Consider the following 18,492-nt stretch of genomic DNA (forward strand, 5'->3'; position numbering starts at 1 on the left):
TGTATTTTTAGTAGAGACTGGGTTTCACCATGTTGGCCAGGCTGATCTTGAACTCCTGAACTCAGGTAATCTGCCGGCCTCGGCCTCCCAAACGGCTGGGATTACAGGTGTGATCCTCTGCGCCTGGCCTATGTTTGGCATGTAACTGGTGGGGGAGGGATGCATATCTTTGTACATTTTCAGCCTTTTTTGTCCTTCATCTATTAAAGAGGTCATAGAGTAAGATATTTCCTTTCAATCTTGGCAATTTCCCAGGCCAAATGATATGTTTCTAGGGTACTTCAGGACTTACTGACAAAAGGGGAAGATAAGCGATGCAAATGAGAGCTGAAGCAGGGTCTCTCTCTCTCTCTTTTTTTTTTTTGAGTCTCGTTCTGTCGCCCAGGCGGGAATGCAGTGGCGTGATCTCGGCTCACTACAACCTCCACCTCCCAAGTTCAAGTGATTCTCCTGCCTCAGCCTCCTGAGTAGCTGGGAGTACAGGCGCCGCACCACCAGGCCCGGCTAAGTTTTTGTGTATTTTTAGTAGAGACAGGGTTTCACCATGTTGGTCAGGCTGGTCTCGAACTCCTGACTTCATGATCCACCCGCCTCGGCCTCCCAAAGTGCTGGGACTACAGGCGAGAGCCACTATGCTCGGCGAAGCAGGGTCTCTTTTTAAGGTTGTAAGCTAGCTTGGGTTAGAAATAAAGGCAAAGAGCCACTCGATACCTGTAGTCCTAGCTACTGGGGAGGCTAAGACCAGAGGATTTCTTGAGCCCAGGAGTTCAAGGCTGCAGTGAGCTGTAATCACACACTGCACTACAACGTGGGCAACATAGAGTGAGACCTAATTAAAAAAAAAAAAAAATAAATGCAAGGAGGAAGGCATGAACATGGTGCATTTAGGTGTACAATTAGTTGGCATAAACAATTTTTTTTTTTGAGATAGAGTTTCTCTCTTGTTGCCCAGGCTGGAGTGCAGTGGTGCAGTCTCAGCTCACTGCAACCTCTGCCTCCTGGGTTCAAGTGATTCTCCTGCCTCAGCCTCCCGAGTAGCTGGGATTACAGGTGCCCTCCACCACGCCTGGCTAATTTTTGTATTTTTTTTTTTTTTTTTTTTTTTTTTGAGACAGAGTCTCGTTCTGTCGCCCAGGCTGGAGTGCCGTGGCGCAATCTCGGCTCACTGCAAGCTCCGCCTCCCGGGTTCATGCCATTCTCCTGCCTCAGCCTCTCCGAGTAGCTGGGACTACAGGCGCCCGCCACCATGCCTGGCTATTTTTTTTTTTTTTGTATTTTTAGTAGAGACGGGGTTTCACCGTGGTCTCGATCTCCTGACCTTGTGATCCGCCCGCCTCGGCCTCCCAAAGTGCTGGGATTACAAGCATGAGCCACCACTCCCGGCCAAATTTTTAATAGACGGGGTTTCGCCATATTGGCCAGGCTGATCTTGAACTCCTGACCTCAAGTGATCCATCCACCTCAGCCTCCCAAAGTGCTGGGATTATAGGCGTGAGCCACTGTGCCAGCCAAGAATTTTTAAAAAAGGAGTTTCATTCAGCCAGCTCATTCCTCTGCAGGGCACCTGTGTGCAGGGCAAAACTGCTCAACCCTACTCAGCAGCCCTGTGAAAGCTGCTGAAAGGATGAGCAGATTGAGGCCTGAACTGTATCTTGGATTTAGCAGCATGGATGTCATAATGGATTTTGCCAACAGTGATGGGGCAGAAATTGGACCAGTGTGTGTTAAGGAGCTAGAAGAAGTGAAGAAATGGGAGAGGGGAGTCTAGACAACTTCAGTTTGGCTGCAGCAAGTAAAGGCAGATTGTTTGATGGAGGGACATGTGGGATTGATGGAGTTTTTCCTTTTTATATGTTTTTGTATTTTTAAATGGGATACATTAGAAAGTGTTGCATGTTTATGGGGGGATTTAGTTCAGTGGGAAAAGTATTTGAAAAGTTACAGTAAGGTGGAAGTAGATGGAATCCTAAGTAAGGTCTAGAATCGGGTGCAGGTGTTTTATGGTATCTTCCCCACCCCACCCCGAGACGGAGTTTCACTATTATTGTTGCCCAGGCTCTGGAGTGCAGTGGTGCAGTCTTGGGTCACTGCAACCTCCACCTCCTGGATTCAAGCGATTCTCCTGCCTCAGTCTCCTGTGTAGCTGGGATTACAGGTGCGCACCACCACACCCAGCTAATTTTTGTATTTTTAGTAGAGGTGAGGTTTCACCATTTTGGCCATGCTGGTGTCCAACTCCTGACCTCAAGTGATCCATCCGCCTCGGCCTCCCAAAGTGCAGGGATTACAGGCGTGAGCCACCGTGCCCAGCTGGTACCTTTTTTTTTTCTTGGTGACGTAGAATGTGTGTATGGGGAGGGGAGGTGATAGGATATTTTGGAATTTGAAGAGAATGGGAATGTCTAGATAGTGCATGTATAGAATGGGAAGTAAACACTGGAGGACCTGGGCATGTGGTGCTTATTGATGGATCATTGGGTTTATCCAGGATTGGGGTTTTGCCAGATGGGTGTGATGAAAATCTTAAGAGTTAAGGGTATAGGCAAGAGTGTTGTTGAAATGATACACAATGAAATCTAAGCTGGTTAAAGAAGTGAAGAAGGGGCCGGGCACGTTGGCTCACGCCTGTAATTCCAGCTCTTTGGGAGGCCGAGGCGAGTGGATCCCTTGAGGTCAGGAGTTCGAGACCAGCCTGGCCAACACGGTGAAACCCCGTCTCTACTAAAAATACAAAAATTAGCCGGGTGTGGTAGCAGGGGCCTGTAATCTCAGCTACTTGGGAGGCTGAGGCAGGAGAATCGCTTGAACCTGGAAGTGGAAGTTGCAGTGAGCCAATATTGCAGCACTATACTCCAGGCTGGGCAACAAAGTCAGAGTCCGTCTCAAAAAAAAAAAAAAAAAAGAAATATGAAGAAGGAGGAGAATACTTAGATTGCGATAAAGTAGAAAGAGTCACTGGAATTAAAGTTAACTAAAAAATTCATAAACTTTAGAATGGTATTGAGAAATTGTAAGGTGAACTGAAAAAGGCTCATGGGATTTTAGAGCCAAGAAGGCCTTGAGTGGCAGTTCCTACCTTAGTAGGAATAGCGTCAGTGGTGCGTTGCAGGTGGAACCCAGATTAAAGTGGGTTAAAAAGTAAGTGAAGGCAAGGAAGATAAATTTTTCAACAGGTTTGTCTGTGAAGAGTCCAGGCTATTGGATTGATAGAGGGAGAAAGGCAGTTAAAGGGTTTTCTTGTTTTTTTTTTTTTTTTTTTTTTTTGGAGTCAGAGTCTCACACTGTTGCCTGGTCTGGAGAGCAGTGGCGCGACCTCGGCTCACTGCAACCTCCGCCTCCAGGGTTCAAGCAGTTCTTCTGCCTCAGCCTCCCAACTAGGTGGGATTACAGGTGCCCGCCACCACACCTGGCTAATTTTTTGTATTTTTAGTAGAGACGGGGTTTCACTATGTTGCCTAGGCTGGTGTCAAACTCCTGACCTCATGATCTGCCTGCCTCACCTTCCCAAAGTGCTGGGATTACAGGTGTGAGCCACCATGCCCTGCCTTACTTTTTAAATTATTTTATTTTATTTATTTTATTTTATTTTATTTTATTTATTTTTTTTGAGACGGAGTCTTGCTCTCTCACCCAGGCTGGAGTGCAGTGGCGCGATCTCGGCTCGCTGCAAGCCCCGCCTCCTGGGTTCATGCCATTCTCCTGCCTCAGCCTCTCTGAGTAGCTGGGACTACAGGCGCCCGCCACCACGCCCGGCTAATTTTTTGTATTTTTAGTAGAGACGGGGTTTCACCGTGGTCTCGATCTCCTGACCTCGTGATCCGCCCACCTCGGCCTCCCAAAGTGCTGGGATTACAAGCGTGAGCCACCGCGCCCGGCCTTATTTTATTTTTTTGAGATGGAGTCTCTCTGCTGCCCAGGCTGGAGTGCAGTGGTGCAGTCTCGGTTCACTGCATCCTCTGCCTCCCGGATTCAAGCGATTCTCTTGCCTCAGCCTCCTGAGTAGCTGGTATTACAGACGCCTACCACCACGCCTGGCTGATATTTGTATTCATAGTAGAGACGAGGTTTCATTACATAGGCCAGGCTGGTCTCGAACTCCTGACCTCATGATCCACCCACCTCGGCCTCCCAAAGTGCTGGGATTACAGACATGAGCCACCGCACCCGGCCTTTATTTTATCTTTTTTTGAGACAGAGTCTCGCTCTGTCACCAGGCTGGAGTGTAGTGGCATGATCTCAGCTCACTGCAAGCTCTGCCTCCCAGGTTCAAATGATTCCCCTGCCTCAGCCTCCCAAGTAGCTGGGACTACAGGTGCGTGCCACCACGCCCAGGTAATTTTACTTTTTCTATTTTAGTAGAGACGTGGTTTCACCATGTTGGCCAGGGTGGTCTCAATCTCCTGACCTCATGATCTGCCTGCCTTCGCCTCCCAAAGTGCTGGGATTACAGGCGTGAGCCGCCGTGCCCGGCTATTTTTTGTTTTTTGTTTTTTGTGTTTTTTTTTAAAGTAAGACTTTTGAGAGTGCTCATATGTTGATGATGTGATAAGCAGTAGTAAAATGGGAGATTTTGCAACATACAAAAGAAACAGGCCGGGCGCGGTGGCTCAAGCCTGTAATCCCAGCACTTTGGGAGGCCACGGTGGGCGGATCATGAGGTCAGGAGATCGAGACCATCCTGGCTAGCATGGTGAAACCCCATCTCTACTAAAAATACAAAAAATTAGCCGGGCATGGTGGCGGGCTCCTGTAGTCCCAGCTACTTGGGAGGCTGAGGCAGGAGAATGGTGTGAATCCAGGAGGCGGAGCTTGCAGTGAGCCAAGATCGTGCCACTGCACTCCAGCCTGGGCGACAGAGCGAGACTCCATCTCAAAAAAAAAAAAAAAAAAAGACAAGATATACCTTGGAAAATGGGGGGAATAGACAGATCCAGATGATTTCTATGGATAGGAGGTTTATTTGTTCCGTTATGCGAAGATGATGGGAAGAAAAGCTGTATGTGCAGATGCAGGTGAATTTGTGGATATATTAGAAGGAAGATGACCGGCAGTGATGGAATGTTGAAGAGCTCAAACATTAGACAGTACTGGGTCTGAGTTCTGGCTCTGCCTTTTACGAGCTCTGCAACCTTAGGCCAGTTATGAAACCTTAGTTATCAAGTTATAACTAATAGGATTGTGTTGAACATGAAATGACATGATAAACATATGTAAACTGCTTGGATCAGTTGCCCACTAGCTCTTGTTAGGAGCTAAAATGTTAGCTCTTGCTGAGGGTGCTGTCAAATGGCTTCTATTTCTCATGAAGCAGAAATCTATAAGGTCATCCGCAGGTAGTGGTGGGAGAAGGAACAAGGTGCAAAAAGTTTTACAGATGTTTTGGAAAGGAAAGAAACCTGGTGAGGGAAATGTGGGCAGCATCAGAGGCCCACTTGAAGTCAGAGAAAAGGAGCATTGGGGCATGGAGGTGAGGGGGTACTTTCATCAGCTTTTCTCTGAAGACAATTGTGTATGTGAACAAAGGTTAAAATCAGATCTATTGCCCTCCTGGAGATTGGCTTCGTTTGCTCCTTCTGGCTAATTTGATTGGAGGTCTGAAAATAGAGAATATTAGAGGTTCCTTGGAAGGAAAATAAGCAACACTGAAGTCAAATCTTTATCATGTTTGCTAGAAATGTTATTAAAAAACAAAATTTATGGCCGGGTGCAGTGGTTTATGCCTGTAATCCCAACCCTTTGGAAGGCTGAGGTGAGTGGATCACTTGAGCCCAGGAGTGCGAGACCAGCTTGGGCAACATTTTGGGAATGTCGTAGAGAACGGGACAAAAAAATACAAAAGTTGCTGGGCATGGTGGAGTAAGCCTGTGGTCTCAGCTACTCGGGAGGCTGATGTGGGAGGTTTGCTTGAGCTCGGATTGCGTCACTGCACTCTAGCCTGGGCGACAGGGTGAGACCTTGTTTCAAAACAAACAACTTTTTTTGAGCTACAGTATATTTAATGGTTTTAAATATGAGTGCAGAGTAAGAGGGAGTCCATAAGATGACCCTTGCTTGTAATACTAGTTGCAAGTTCAGGGGTTCCCAAGACCACTCTTTTTTTTTTTTTTTTTTTTGTGTGTGTGTGACAGGGCCTCTCTCTGTCACCCAGGTGAGAGTGCAGTGGCATGATCACGGCTCACTGGAGCCCTGAGCTCCTCCCTCCCAGGTTCAGACAATCCTCCTACCTCAGCCACCTGAGTTGCTGGATCTATGGGTGCGTACCACCTTGCCTGGCTAGTTTTTCTATATTTTTTTAGAGACATTTTCACCATATTGCCAGGCTGGTCTCAAACTCCTGAGCTCAAGTGATCCGCCTGCCTGGGCCTCCCAAAGTGCTGGGATTACAGGCTTGAGCCACTGTGCCTGGCCAAGACCACTCTTAGGTTGGATGATTTGCCAGGAAGACTCACCAGAACTCATTGAAAGCTCTCATACCCACGGTTAGAGTTTATTGCAGTTTAGTGATTCAGATTAGAGTGAGCCAAGGGTAGAGGTGCATAGGGCAGAGTTCAGGGAAGTTCCAAATGTTGGAGTTTCGAATTGTCCTCTCCCTGTAGAGCTGTGAAAAATGATACCTTCCTGGTGTCACTGGTGTGCAACAATACTCATGGATTATTGCCAACCAGGGAAGCTCACTCCATTTTTTATGTCCAAAGTTTTTACTGGGGTTCCGTGGTGGCATGCCCATGTGGCTAACCTTAGTCTCCAGCCCCATTGGAGGTCAAACTGATCCATGTGACTCAAAGCCCTCACCATAAGCCACATTATTAGACTCTGCTGTGGCCTAAAGCCCCCAGATGAACAAGGACACCTTCCCCCTACCGCCGCCCCCCCCCCCTTTTTTTTTTTTTGGAGATAGTCTTGCTCTGTTGCCCAGGCTGGAGTGCAGTGGCATGATCTCAGCTCACTGAAACCTCAGCCTCCCGAGTAGCTGGGATTATTACAGGTGCCCATCACCATGCCTGGCTAATTTTTGTATTTTTGGTAGAGACAGGTTTCACCATGCTAGCCAGGCTGGTCTCAAAATCCTGACCTCAAGCGATCTGCCCACCTTGGCCTCCCAAAGTGCTGGGATTACAGGTGTGAGCCACTGCTCCTGGCCAGGACCGTCTTATTAGGTATGACATTTCAAGAGTTTAGAGATTACCTTCCAGAATTCACAGGTAAAAGCCAGACCTCTCCTTGGTCAAGATACAATTCTTTACAATTTTACAATAGTTAAGTATATTTTATCAGTCTATATTGGCTGTTTAGTTGACAGACAGTTAAAAATTGGTGACAGTCCAGATGTGGTCACTCATGCCTCTAATCCTAGCATTTTGGGAGGCTGAGGTGCGAGGATTGCTTGAGTCCAGGAATTTGAGAGCAGCCTGAGCAACATAATCAGACACCTGTCTCTACAAAAAACATAAAAATAAAAAATTAGCTAAATGGAGTGGCATGCACTGTGGTCCCAGCTGTTTGAGAGGCTGAACCCATGAGGTCGAGGCTGCAGTGAGCTATGGTCATGCCAGTGCACTCTAGCCTGGGTGACAGAGTGAGACCCTGTCTCAAAAAAGGAAACAAATCACCTATAAATGGATAATTAAGATTTGGTTATTATAGACACTTAATACTTAGGTAGCCAAGCTAGTTTTACCAATAAATTATATTAATTTAATATTTCAGTATTGCAAAACTGATGCATACTCATTTATAATTTTGACACGGAATGGTTCTGTTTTGTTTTATTAAATTTGAACTTAAAGTTCTCTGCAAGAAGAGATTTGTATAATAAATTCCCTGAGCCTGTCAAATTAATATTTTAGCCATAGACTCATATTTAGAGCAGTGTTTCTAATGTAATGATACAAGGCCCAGGGTTATTCATAATTTCACCCTTTCTCTTATTCCTCATTAAAGCATGTTTGAATCCAGGTAAGAGGCATTACAGGGGATAACCTTGAATTTATTTTTGAAGGGTAAATCATTTTCAAGTGGTATTAACCATTAGTATGGAAAGCAACATATCCTATAACTGCTTTGTGACAGTGAGACTATCTTTGCTACTTTAAAGAATAAGTACATTCCTACTTCATTGGCTTTAGTGCAAATCTCATTTCCTGGTTTATATCCATTACAAATTAGATCTCACCATGAGAGCAAAATCCCTTAATAAACCTAGGTAAAAGCAATTTGAAGTAATATGATGCTTACTCCAGTGACACCACTAGGTGTGGTGTTTGCATCAAGTCATTTTGGGGTGCTTTATGGAAATGCTTCGTAGTAGGGAATTCCCTGACTTCACATTTTCCAGAGATAACGTTCTCTCCCTTTTTCTTATACTTACAAGAACTGGACCGCAAGGCTACGTTTTGTCAGGAGATACTATCCCCAGCACATGGTGGATTGTTGATGTGAGGGCTAAGGATTCCGGTCATTTGAAATGAATGGCCTCCTAGATTTATGGCATTTTTCTGTATATTGAGAATAGGTAACTAAAATAAGTGGTAACTATATTTGCATGTGATTTGTATGTTATAGTTAACATTTAAATTCTCTTATGTACTAAAATTTTTTTGGTTGCCACATTAAGCCTCTTTATCCTGTAAGGCACAGAGTGGCTTTCCACCTCAATTTTTGCTTTAATGTATGAACCCTAATGGGACCATAGTTCAACTAAAAGCACCTAACTCATGAATGATATTTGCTCCATGTTTGAACAACAAATGTTTTAACCCACTGTCTTCACTAATATTGTAACTACTGTCTTACAGATTGACTTGATGCAAAACATCACAAAGGCTCCATATTATACAGTATGCGATTTTTGAGGTATGAGCTTTAGAAACTTACCTCTCATGTGGCATGTACATCAGGCTTTAACTTCAGTTTGATCGTTTTGGGGAAATTTATGCATTTCTTTTTTTTTCTCTCCATGATATTTTTAGAATATTAAAGGGGCTGTAGAGGTATTTTTGGATCCTTGCTAGGATTCTTAGACTTAACAGATAGATTTTCTTTTTTCACTAAATTGAGACACTAATTCTGGCAGATGATATCCCTTTCAGCTCTTCTAACTAACTAGCCTAACATTTATGCCTGCTTCTTGGAGTTCAAATCTGCAGTTTCTATTTTGTGGCTTTGATTGCCTCATTTTAAGTGCTCATTTCCGTTCTTTAACAGTTTTCTATTTATTGGACTGGGATGATCTTGTTGGTGCTAACAGCCTGACATTGACATTTTCTAAAACCTAAGCAGTCAAGATTGTATAAAAATAGAAATTTCGTATAAATGCTAAACGATTTTGTGCTTTTAGGTTCAGAATGCTTACAACCTGAGTTCTGGTTGGGGAAGCTTTGATCAATTTGTATTAAAATAATTTGGAAACTAGGGAGTTTTTAGGTATTTCTGAGACATTGGCTCTATTCCAGTTAGTTTTTTTTGTTATATTTCTGAAAACACAAATTTTTTTTGGGGGAAAAAAAATCTCAGTGTTCATAACTTAGGGGATTTAGAAACCTTATTTCTAACCAATGGGAAAGCTGCTCATGGTTTTACAGTTTAGTGTGAAATCAGATGCTTCTTAGTTGGAAACACATTGTTGGTAGCAACAGATTACCTGGTTTCTTCAGTGAAATATTTAAGTTGCTCTATATTGAGTGTAAAAACTTTTGATTATATTCATATACTCATGAACTGTTCGTACATTGTCTTTTAGACTGGAAACTTTGAGTTTATTTTGTATTATGGTCATAATAACTTTTAACATACCCTGCAAACTAAGCATTTCTCTATAATTCATTATCTTATTTAAGCCTCACAACAACCTTGCATGTTAGATAGGTATCATCCTCATTTTATGCAAGAGACAACCAAGGCTTGGAGATCAAGTAATTTGTGCAAAGGCACACATACTTTTCAGTGCTGGAGCTGGGATTTGAGCCCAGATCTTTTTTTAACTTGTATTCTCTGCTGCCTCATGGTACTACTGTGTCACCAGAAAATGACTACAAATATTTAACTCTTAATAGTAAAGGTAGTATAGGAGATAAGTAAACATGATGAAAACAGGAAGTGAAGATATGTTTAAATATTGGCAGACTTCAGTTATCTTTGTGTTTCCGAATTAGTCAAGTGCTTATTTTATTCGCTCATCTAATAAGAGCTTACTGTGGCATACATATAAAGTTCAGTCCCTGTCAGAAAAGATTATAAGCTCTCTTATGTTTCAATCTCCTTTCAGAAAGTAATGGTATGCTATGATTTATATAGATGCGTGTTAAATGTGCTATTTTTAGATACATAAGGAATGTCTTTTCATTAGTTTAAAAAAGTTATGGTCCATTGAGTTAATATTTTAATTCTTATAGACTTAGTATACTCAGAAAATATTCTCCTACATTTTTCTTGAAATTCCATAGATTTTATTTTCCCTTATATTCGAAGTACTTAGCTTTATGAATAAGTGAACTCTGAATATTAGAAGATGCTCCTTATGGAGCCTTAGTCATTTTAGTATGCTAGGTTATGAATTTCATGAAGTTTCAGATTGAGATCCTTTATAAGTAATGACTTGTACCAGTTAGATAGCCAAGTTTAATCGGACCTATTGTCTGCATTCTGTATTAACAGTGATTGCAGTAAGTGCAGATCAAGGTGTCCAACTGATTGAGCTCATGCAAAGTTTTATGTTTAGTATTTTTGGGAGCAAGGAAAGACTAATAAAACTCTAAATGAAATATTTGCAGTATACAAACACTGCTGTCACTTTTACACCATGGAGGGAGGGGCAAAGCATAGAGGAATAGGTTAGTTTCTGGCCTTGCCAGTGTCCTAAACTTTTCTAAAAGATTCAGGTTCTAAAAGGTTGAGAAAGCATTTTCAGTAAATATCATAGAAGTGATTTTTTTTTTTTCCTCAAAATTGTTCCTCTCAGGAGAAAATCAGTAGAGGAAGAACTTACTTGGATTTTTCATATGCTACAACAGATTATTTTGTTGTCGTCTTTCTTGATAGTTTATGATTGATGGCTGAAAGAGTAACACTCATGAGAAGTCTTGTAACTCAGCTCTGTTTTACTTATGAGGCAGTTGAAGCATAGAGCAGATACTTAGATGAGGACACACTTTTACCCTTGGCCGTACCCTACTTGTTTACTAATAAGCATCAGGTATTATTCTAAACAGTACCTAAATTTTAAATAGATTATGAACTACAACTTTCCGATATAACTTTATTGCATTTCTGATAACTTTTATTTTCTTAAAATGTCTTCTTTTTTACTTTTTAAAATTTTGATTGCTACTCTTTACAATTAAGGCATCTTCAGTGGGGTCTTCAATACTACAGTACCTAATCAGTACTTAGAAAATAACTTGGTAAGACATTGCCCGTCCCTGACATGCTGCCAGTGTTTTTTATTTTTATGACAGGAAAGGCTGAAATTTTTTGACTGATTAACCCTCTCTAGGAGGGAGAATTTAGAAAGAATTATTCTTATTATCAAGTCATGTGAGGAGAACTCTGGACCAGAGTAACCAATTGTCCTGTTTTGCCTGGGACAGGAGACTTTCAATGCTAAAACCAGGAAAGTCACCCTAATCCCAGTAGTTATTCATATTTCTGAATGGGTCTTTAGAACAGTAGTAGAGACTGAAAAGTTGGCATTTCATCTATTGAGAATCTCTTCCCAGTGAAAGACTTTTTACTAGACAGCTGAGTGCTTACATATAATATATAGTACATATTACACTAAATATAATAGTAATGGTTAAATGTAAAATTTGGGAGAAGAGAGGCTTGTATAAAGATTTATTTATGTTATTTAAAGTTCTAATCTTAAACCTTTCTCTTTTTATAGAACTGATACTGCATCAGCCGACCCAGATAATTTAAAATATTCTTCATCCAGAGATAGAGGTGGTTCTTCCTCTTATGGACTGCAACCTTCACATTCAGCTGTGGTGTCTCGGCAAAGGCACGATGATACCAGAGTCCACGCTGACATACAGAATGACGAAAAGGGTATATATATTTTCTTATTGCTACAAGCATGTTTTTTGAACCTACCTATCCCACTTTCCCGCCTTCTTACACCCCCAACTTTCTCGCTTTCTTCTAATATATTTAAAATATGAATAACAAATGCAGTGTTATTTCTGAAAACTTCATAGGACGTTTATCCACTTTATTATTTTTAAAATTTAAAATTTTTTCCATACATAATTCATAAATGCAGTTTTCTTACAAAAAAGATACAATACTATTTTTGTTTTTATTTTCAAAAATATTTAGCTAAAGTTGAAGTTCTTCTTGGCTACTGTCTCTAAACTTCAAGAAAGTTTTAAAACAAGGTGCAAAATTTGATTTAATTTAGTTTTTATTTCTTTGCTTATTTTCCAATGAAGGGATCAAAATAAAATTAATTTAACTTCAAAGGCGTATTAAAAGAAATCAAAATGATTTTCAAGGCAGACAGTACAGGAAAAAGGTAGGAGAAGCAAAGGCTGGTTGAGCTGCAGATTGAGTAATAAGATCCTGAACTATCAGGAAATTGACTGAATGAAACGAACAATCATATTTAAATAACGTACACATTGCTGTTTGTAGGTGGCTACAGTGTCAATGGAGGATCTGGGGAAAATACTTATGGTCGGAAGTCGTTGGGGCAAGAGCTGAGGGTTAACAATGTGACCAGCCCTGAGTTCACCAGTGTTCAGCATGGCAGTCGTGCTTTAGCCACCAAAGACATGAGGAAATCACAGGGTAAGGCTGGGAAAATGGGGACCAATCACATACACCTTCCAAAGACTTGTGTCTCCTCTTATTCTGGATGCCTCTTACCAACGCTTTGCACAAGCATAAGTTGATTAGTCTACTGTGCAGGTAAAAATTGTTTACATTCTTTTCCTGTGAATTGTTAATTTCCCACTAGAAAGGTTATAGTACATCTTAAAAGAGAATTCTCTTAAAACAAGATTAGAAGACTGGATAAGATCTTACAGAAAAGGTTTACCCAATTATCGTGGATATTGAATGTATAGTGCATAGTAGGCTCTTACTACAGCAAGTCCTTGAACTCTTGGGCCTGTGGAGGATATAGATATATATATAGGGGGGGTACTTTTCTGTTTTTTTTTTTTTCTCTTTTAAGTTCAGGGTACATGTGCAGGATGTACCGGTTTGTTACATAGGTAAACGTGTGCCATGGTAGTTTGCTGCACAGATCATCCCATCATCTAGGTATTAAACCCAGCATCCATTAAGCTATTCTTGCTGATGCTGTCCTTCCCCCTGCCCCCTAGAGTGGGTGCTTTTCTGGTTTTTTGTTGTTGTTGTTTTCAGTGTATTTTTTTGAGACAGAGTCTTGCTCTGTCACCCAGGCTGGAACGCAGTGCTGCAATCTCTGCTCACTGCAACCTCCGCCTCCCGGGTTCAAGTGATTCTCGTGCCTCAGCCTCCCAAGTAGCTGGGATTACAGGTGCATGCCACCACACCCAGCTGATTTCTGCATTTTTAGTGGAGACAGGGTTTCACCATGTTGGCCAGGCTGATCTCGAACTCCTGACCTCAAGTGACCACGCCTGCTCATTATAGGCGTGAGCCACCGGGCCCTGCCTAGAGTGGGCACTTTTCTAAAGTTAAGTACACTGATAGCATTTCTGCCTTGTGACGTAGCCTCACTGTATAGGTGAGCGCCTTGGAAGTTCAGAGGATTTGTTGGGTGCAGTGGCTCACGCCTGTAATCCCAGCACTTTGGGAGGCTGAGACGGGCAGATCACAAGGTCAGGAGATCGAGACCATCCTGGCTAACACGGTGAAACCCCATTTCTACTGAAAATACAAAAAATTAGCCGGGCATGGTGGCAGGCGCCTGTAGTCCCAGCTACTCCTGAGGCTGAGGCAGGAGAATGGCGTGAACCCGGGAGGCGGAGCTTGCAGTGAGCTGAGATAGCACCACTGCCCTCCAGCCTGGGCGACAGAGCGAGACTCCTCCGTCTCTAAAAAACAACAACAAAAAAGAAAGTTCAGAGGATTAGAGGTAATGATAATTTTTTTCCTTAAAGAGAAATTTATCAGTAAAGCTGAATTATGGGCTTTGTCAGATGTAATTACTTTTTGGACATTTAGTTTTTGACTTTTTTTTTGTTATACTGTGTGTGTGCTTCATGTATCTTGGTGAAAATCTTTGTGCCTGTAGCTTTTATTGTTGGTATATAACTTTTAAAAAACTGATTTCTTTTTATGTTTTCACAAGTGGAATGAATTCAAAGGCTATGCTGTTTGTTAAAACAGTGTTTGAAGCCTTAGACTTATGATATTATAGAAGCTAAACAGCGACTCTATAGTAATTCAGCAAACAGTTCCTCTTCTTCAAAGGCTCAGGGTCATGTAGTTTGCTAGTGACAGAATTGTAAGTAGAGCCTAATTTCCCAGCTGGTAACTTGATGACATTTTTGGTATCTGTCCTTATTGAAATACTCTGTGGGCTAGGGATTTGTAAAAATCCTATTCTTCTCTCAGACGTTGTAGTTTCTTTTTTTTTTTTTTTAACTTTTAAGTTCAGGATACAACTGCAGATTTGTTACATTGGTAAACTTGTGTCATGAAGGTTTGTAGTATAGATTATTTTATCACCCAGGTATTAAGCCTAGTACCCATTGGTTGTTTCTCTTGATCCTCTCCCTCCTCCCACCCCCCACCCTCCAAAAGGATCCAATGTGTATCGTTCCCCTTGTAGTTATTTATTTATGAGATAGAGTTTTGCCCTGTCACCCAGGCTGGAGTGCAATGGCGCGATCTCAGCTCACTGCAGCCTCCACCTCCCAGATTAAAGTGATTCTCCTGCCTCAGCCTCCCGAGTAGCTGGGATTACAGGAGTGCGCCACCATGCCCGGCTAATTTTTTGTATCTTTAGTAGAGACGAGGTTCCACCATGTTGGCCAGGCAGGTCTCAAACTCCTGACCTCATGATCTGCCCTCCTTGGCCTCCCAAAGTGCTGGGATGACAAGTGTGAGGCACCATGCCCGGCCTTGTGGTTTCTTTTATTATCAGTTTTTTCTTATACCTTAGAAATGAAACTGTCAGACTCTTTGTGATTTGTTGTTTATGTATGTATTGGCTAATTATGGTAAATAGCACAGTTGAAAATGTTTTGCAAAAATTGAGTTTTTTTCTGTTTTGTTTTTTGAGACAGTCTCGCCCTGTCACCCAGGCTGGAATCAGTAGTGTAATTTCACTGCAACCTTTGCTTCCCAGACTAAAGCGATCCTCCCACCTCAGCCTCCTGAGTAGCTGGGATCACAGGCATGTGCCACTATGCCCAGCTAATTTTTGTATTTTTCATAGAGATGGGGTTTTACCATGTTGCCCAGGCTGGTCTCGTACTCCTGGGCTCAAGTGATCTGCCTGCCTTGGCCTTCCAAAGTGCTGGGTAATTACAGGCAAGAGCCACCTTGCCCAGCAAAAATCTAGTTTTTAAAGGCATCTTTAATATACTAATAGTATTCACTATTGTTTGCTTATTCTTGTGATTAAAAAATAAGGGGAGAAAAGTTGTGGTTTGCCACCTTTCTAGTGGAGGCATACCTTGCATGTGGTAGATGATAATTAGACATTTGTTGAACTAAATGTGTGATTACGGCTCCCCAAAACTTCATCCCAGGGAAATGATGATAATGTGAATAAGAGACTTTCCTCCAGTGGGATACCTAGATGCTAAGTAGAAGCCTATATCCTGTTTTTACTCAATCGAGACTTTATCCGTACCCCTCGGAAGTTGTTTAATTTACCTATACCCAGGCTCCTTACCTGCATGTTGAAAACAGTTTGGAATGGACCCAAAAAAAGTTGTTACTAAGGCCTTTCTTTTTTCTCTCCCAGCCAGTCCTCTGGAATGAGGTGTTCAGTTGGCCTAGGGTTATTCATTTCTTGTTTCCTTCAGCAAATATTTTTTTGAGGGTCTGTTATGTGCCAGGCACTCTGCTGGGATTTGGAATATAGAGATGAACAAAAGAGTGATAGGACCTATATTCCCTGAGCGTTTATTGACCAGTGGACTGTGACTTTTGATGTAATTTTATTTTTGAGAGAGGGTCTTGCTCTGTCACTCAGGCTGGAGTGCAATGGGGTGATCTCGGCTCATTACAACCTCCGCCTCATGGGCTCCAGTGATTCTCCTGCCTCAGCCTCCCGAGTAGCTGGGACTACAGGTGCACACCACCTTGGCTGGCTAGTTTATGTAATTTTTTGTATGTCTTTGGAGACAGGGTTTCACCATGTTGCCCAGGCTGGTCTGGAACTCCTGAACTCAGGTGATCTACCCACCTTCCAAATTACTGGGATATAGGCATGAGCCACCATAATAATTTAATTATTATTTAAATAATTTTTAATTTTAAAAATTTAAAAATTATTTTAAAATTTAAAAAATATTTTGCTTATTTATACTCAATGGACAACAAAATGTTTATATATTCACAGAGAGATCGATGTCTTATTCTGATGAGTCTCGACTGTCGAATCTTCTTCGGAGGATCACCCGGGAAGACGACAGAGACCGAAGACTGGCTACTGTAAAGCAGTTGAAAGAATTTATTCAGCAACCAGAAAATAAGCTGGTAAGTATAGTATGTTTGGAAATATGAGGATTTTTGTGTTTCCATAATAAACTAGGCAATGCTACCTTGAGTAGTTTAAGAATGGGGAAAGTCTGTATTATGATGATTGAGGACTTAATGCTCTCTAATATGTAATTTCCTTTTCTTCTTAAAGACAAGATCTTGCTCTGTCGCCCAGGCTGGAGTGCAGTGGCACAATCATAGCTCACTGCAGTCTCAAACTCCTGGATTCAAGCTATCCCCCACTGTGGCCTCCTGAGTAGCTGGGACTTCAGGCATGTGCCACTACACCTGGCTGAGGTGGAAGAATCACTTGAGCCCAGGAATTCAGGGTTGCAGTGAGATAGGATCACACCTCTGCATGTCAACCTGGGCGACAGAGGGAGTCCTTGTCTCTTAAAACAACAACAGAAATGTAACAAAGTATAGGAAGGGTTAAATTTTTTTCTTCACTTTCTTTACACCAATTAAGAACTTGATATGGGCCAGGTGTGGTGAGTCATGCCTGTAATCCCAGCATTTTGGGAGGCCAAGGCGGGTGGATCACCTGAGTTCAGGAGTTCGATACCAGCCTGCCCAACATAGTGAAGCCCCATCTCTACTAAAAATACAAAATTAGCTGGGCGTGGTTGCACATGCCTGTAATTCCAGCTGCATGGGAGGCTGAGGCAGGAGAATCGCTTGAACCCAGGAGACGGACGTTGCAGTGAGTTGAGATCACGCCATTGCACTCCAGCCTGGGCAAAAAGAGTGAAACTCCATCTTAAAAAAAAAAAAATAAAAAAAAAAAAAAAAAGAACTTGATAATGAGCAGGAGAAAATTAATGAAAATGGTCTAGTGAGGCAGATGACATTTGGATCAAAGCGAGTTTCTCCTTCCAAATTTTATTATGAGAAGTTTAAAATATATAGCAAGTTGAAAGAATTTGACATTGAATCTGTTAAACCCATAATCTAATTTTTGTCGTTAACATTTTACCCTAAATACTGCCGTGTCACATATCTCTCCATCTATCCCTCCATCCATCAGTCAATTTTTCAAATGGATTTCAAAGTAAATAAAACAAGCTTTTTGAGTTTTTTTTTTGTTGTTGGTGATCACAGCTCTATGTTTCCAGTGGGTGAATTTCTTTCATAGTCTGAAAGGAAACATGACATTCCTGATACATGCTCATTGGGGACTGGGAATAATAAAGAAACTAAAGTACTGTTGAATTATAATTTGGAGGAGAAGACAAGTAAAAAAGTACACAATGCTATTCTTAGAAGCATAGGAATTTGAAGTTTTTATAAATGTGTTTTCTTTTAAAGGTACTAGTTAAACAATTGGATAATATCTTGGCTGCTGTACATGATGTGCTTAATGAAAGGTAAGTAACTAATAATGGTTCAGTTTAAATGACATTAAAATATATTTTTAGAAATTACTTAACAATACACAAGAAGACAAACCCACTGGCTTTGTTTATGAACATCTATTGACATTTCAGTGGGTCTTGTCATTTTTATCCGCATTAATTATGTGTTAATTACGGTTGAATACAAATGGAATCCACTTGAAAAGAATATTTATTTTTTGAGCCAGAGTCTTACCCTGTCGCCCAGGCTGGAGTGCAGTGGTGCGATCTCGGCTCACTGCAACCTCCACCTCCCGGGTTCAAGCGATTGTCCTGCCTCAGCCTCCCGAGTAGCTGGGACTACAGGCGTGCACCACCACTGCCAGCTAATTTCTGTATTTTTAGTAGAGACAAGGTTTCACCATGTTGGCCAGGCTGGTCTCGAACTCCTGGACCTCAGGTGATCCACCCACCTTAGCCTCCCAAAGTGTTGGGATTACAGGCGTGAGCCACC

At 41.9% G+C, this 18,492-nt stretch overlaps 1 protein-coding gene across 4 annotated transcripts in view; it reads left to right on the top strand.

Annotated features, from left to right (window-relative positions):
• The window catches only part of SMG1 (SMG1 nonsense mediated mRNA decay associated PI3K related kinase), a 116,795-nt gene that overhangs the window by 17,975 nt on the left and 80,328 nt on the right, over positions 1 to 18,492 (top strand). For 3 of the 4 annotated variants that reach the window (XM_030797958.1, XM_030797959.1, XM_030797960.1), the window contains exons 2-6: positions 8,796 to 8,853; positions 11,882 to 12,045; positions 12,631 to 12,786; positions 16,505 to 16,641; positions 17,953 to 18,011. In XM_030797958.1, coding sequence (XP_030653818.1) covers positions 8,840 to 8,853; positions 11,882 to 12,045; positions 12,631 to 12,786; positions 16,505 to 16,641; positions 17,953 to 18,011 — 530 coding nt within the window. In that variant the 5' untranslated portion in view covers positions 8,796 to 8,839. The remainder of the gene's footprint in view (positions 1 to 8,795; positions 8,854 to 11,881; positions 12,046 to 12,630; positions 12,787 to 16,504; positions 16,642 to 17,952; positions 18,012 to 18,492) is intronic. The other variant, XM_030797961.1, reaches the window with a different exon arrangement.

The sequence above is a fragment of the Nomascus leucogenys genome, chromosome 18 (genome assembly GCF_006542625.1).
Source record: "Nomascus leucogenys isolate Asia chromosome 18, Asia_NLE_v1, whole genome shotgun sequence".
In the NCBI taxonomy this organism is placed as follows: domain Eukaryota; kingdom Metazoa; phylum Chordata; class Mammalia; order Primates; family Hylobatidae; genus Nomascus; species Nomascus leucogenys.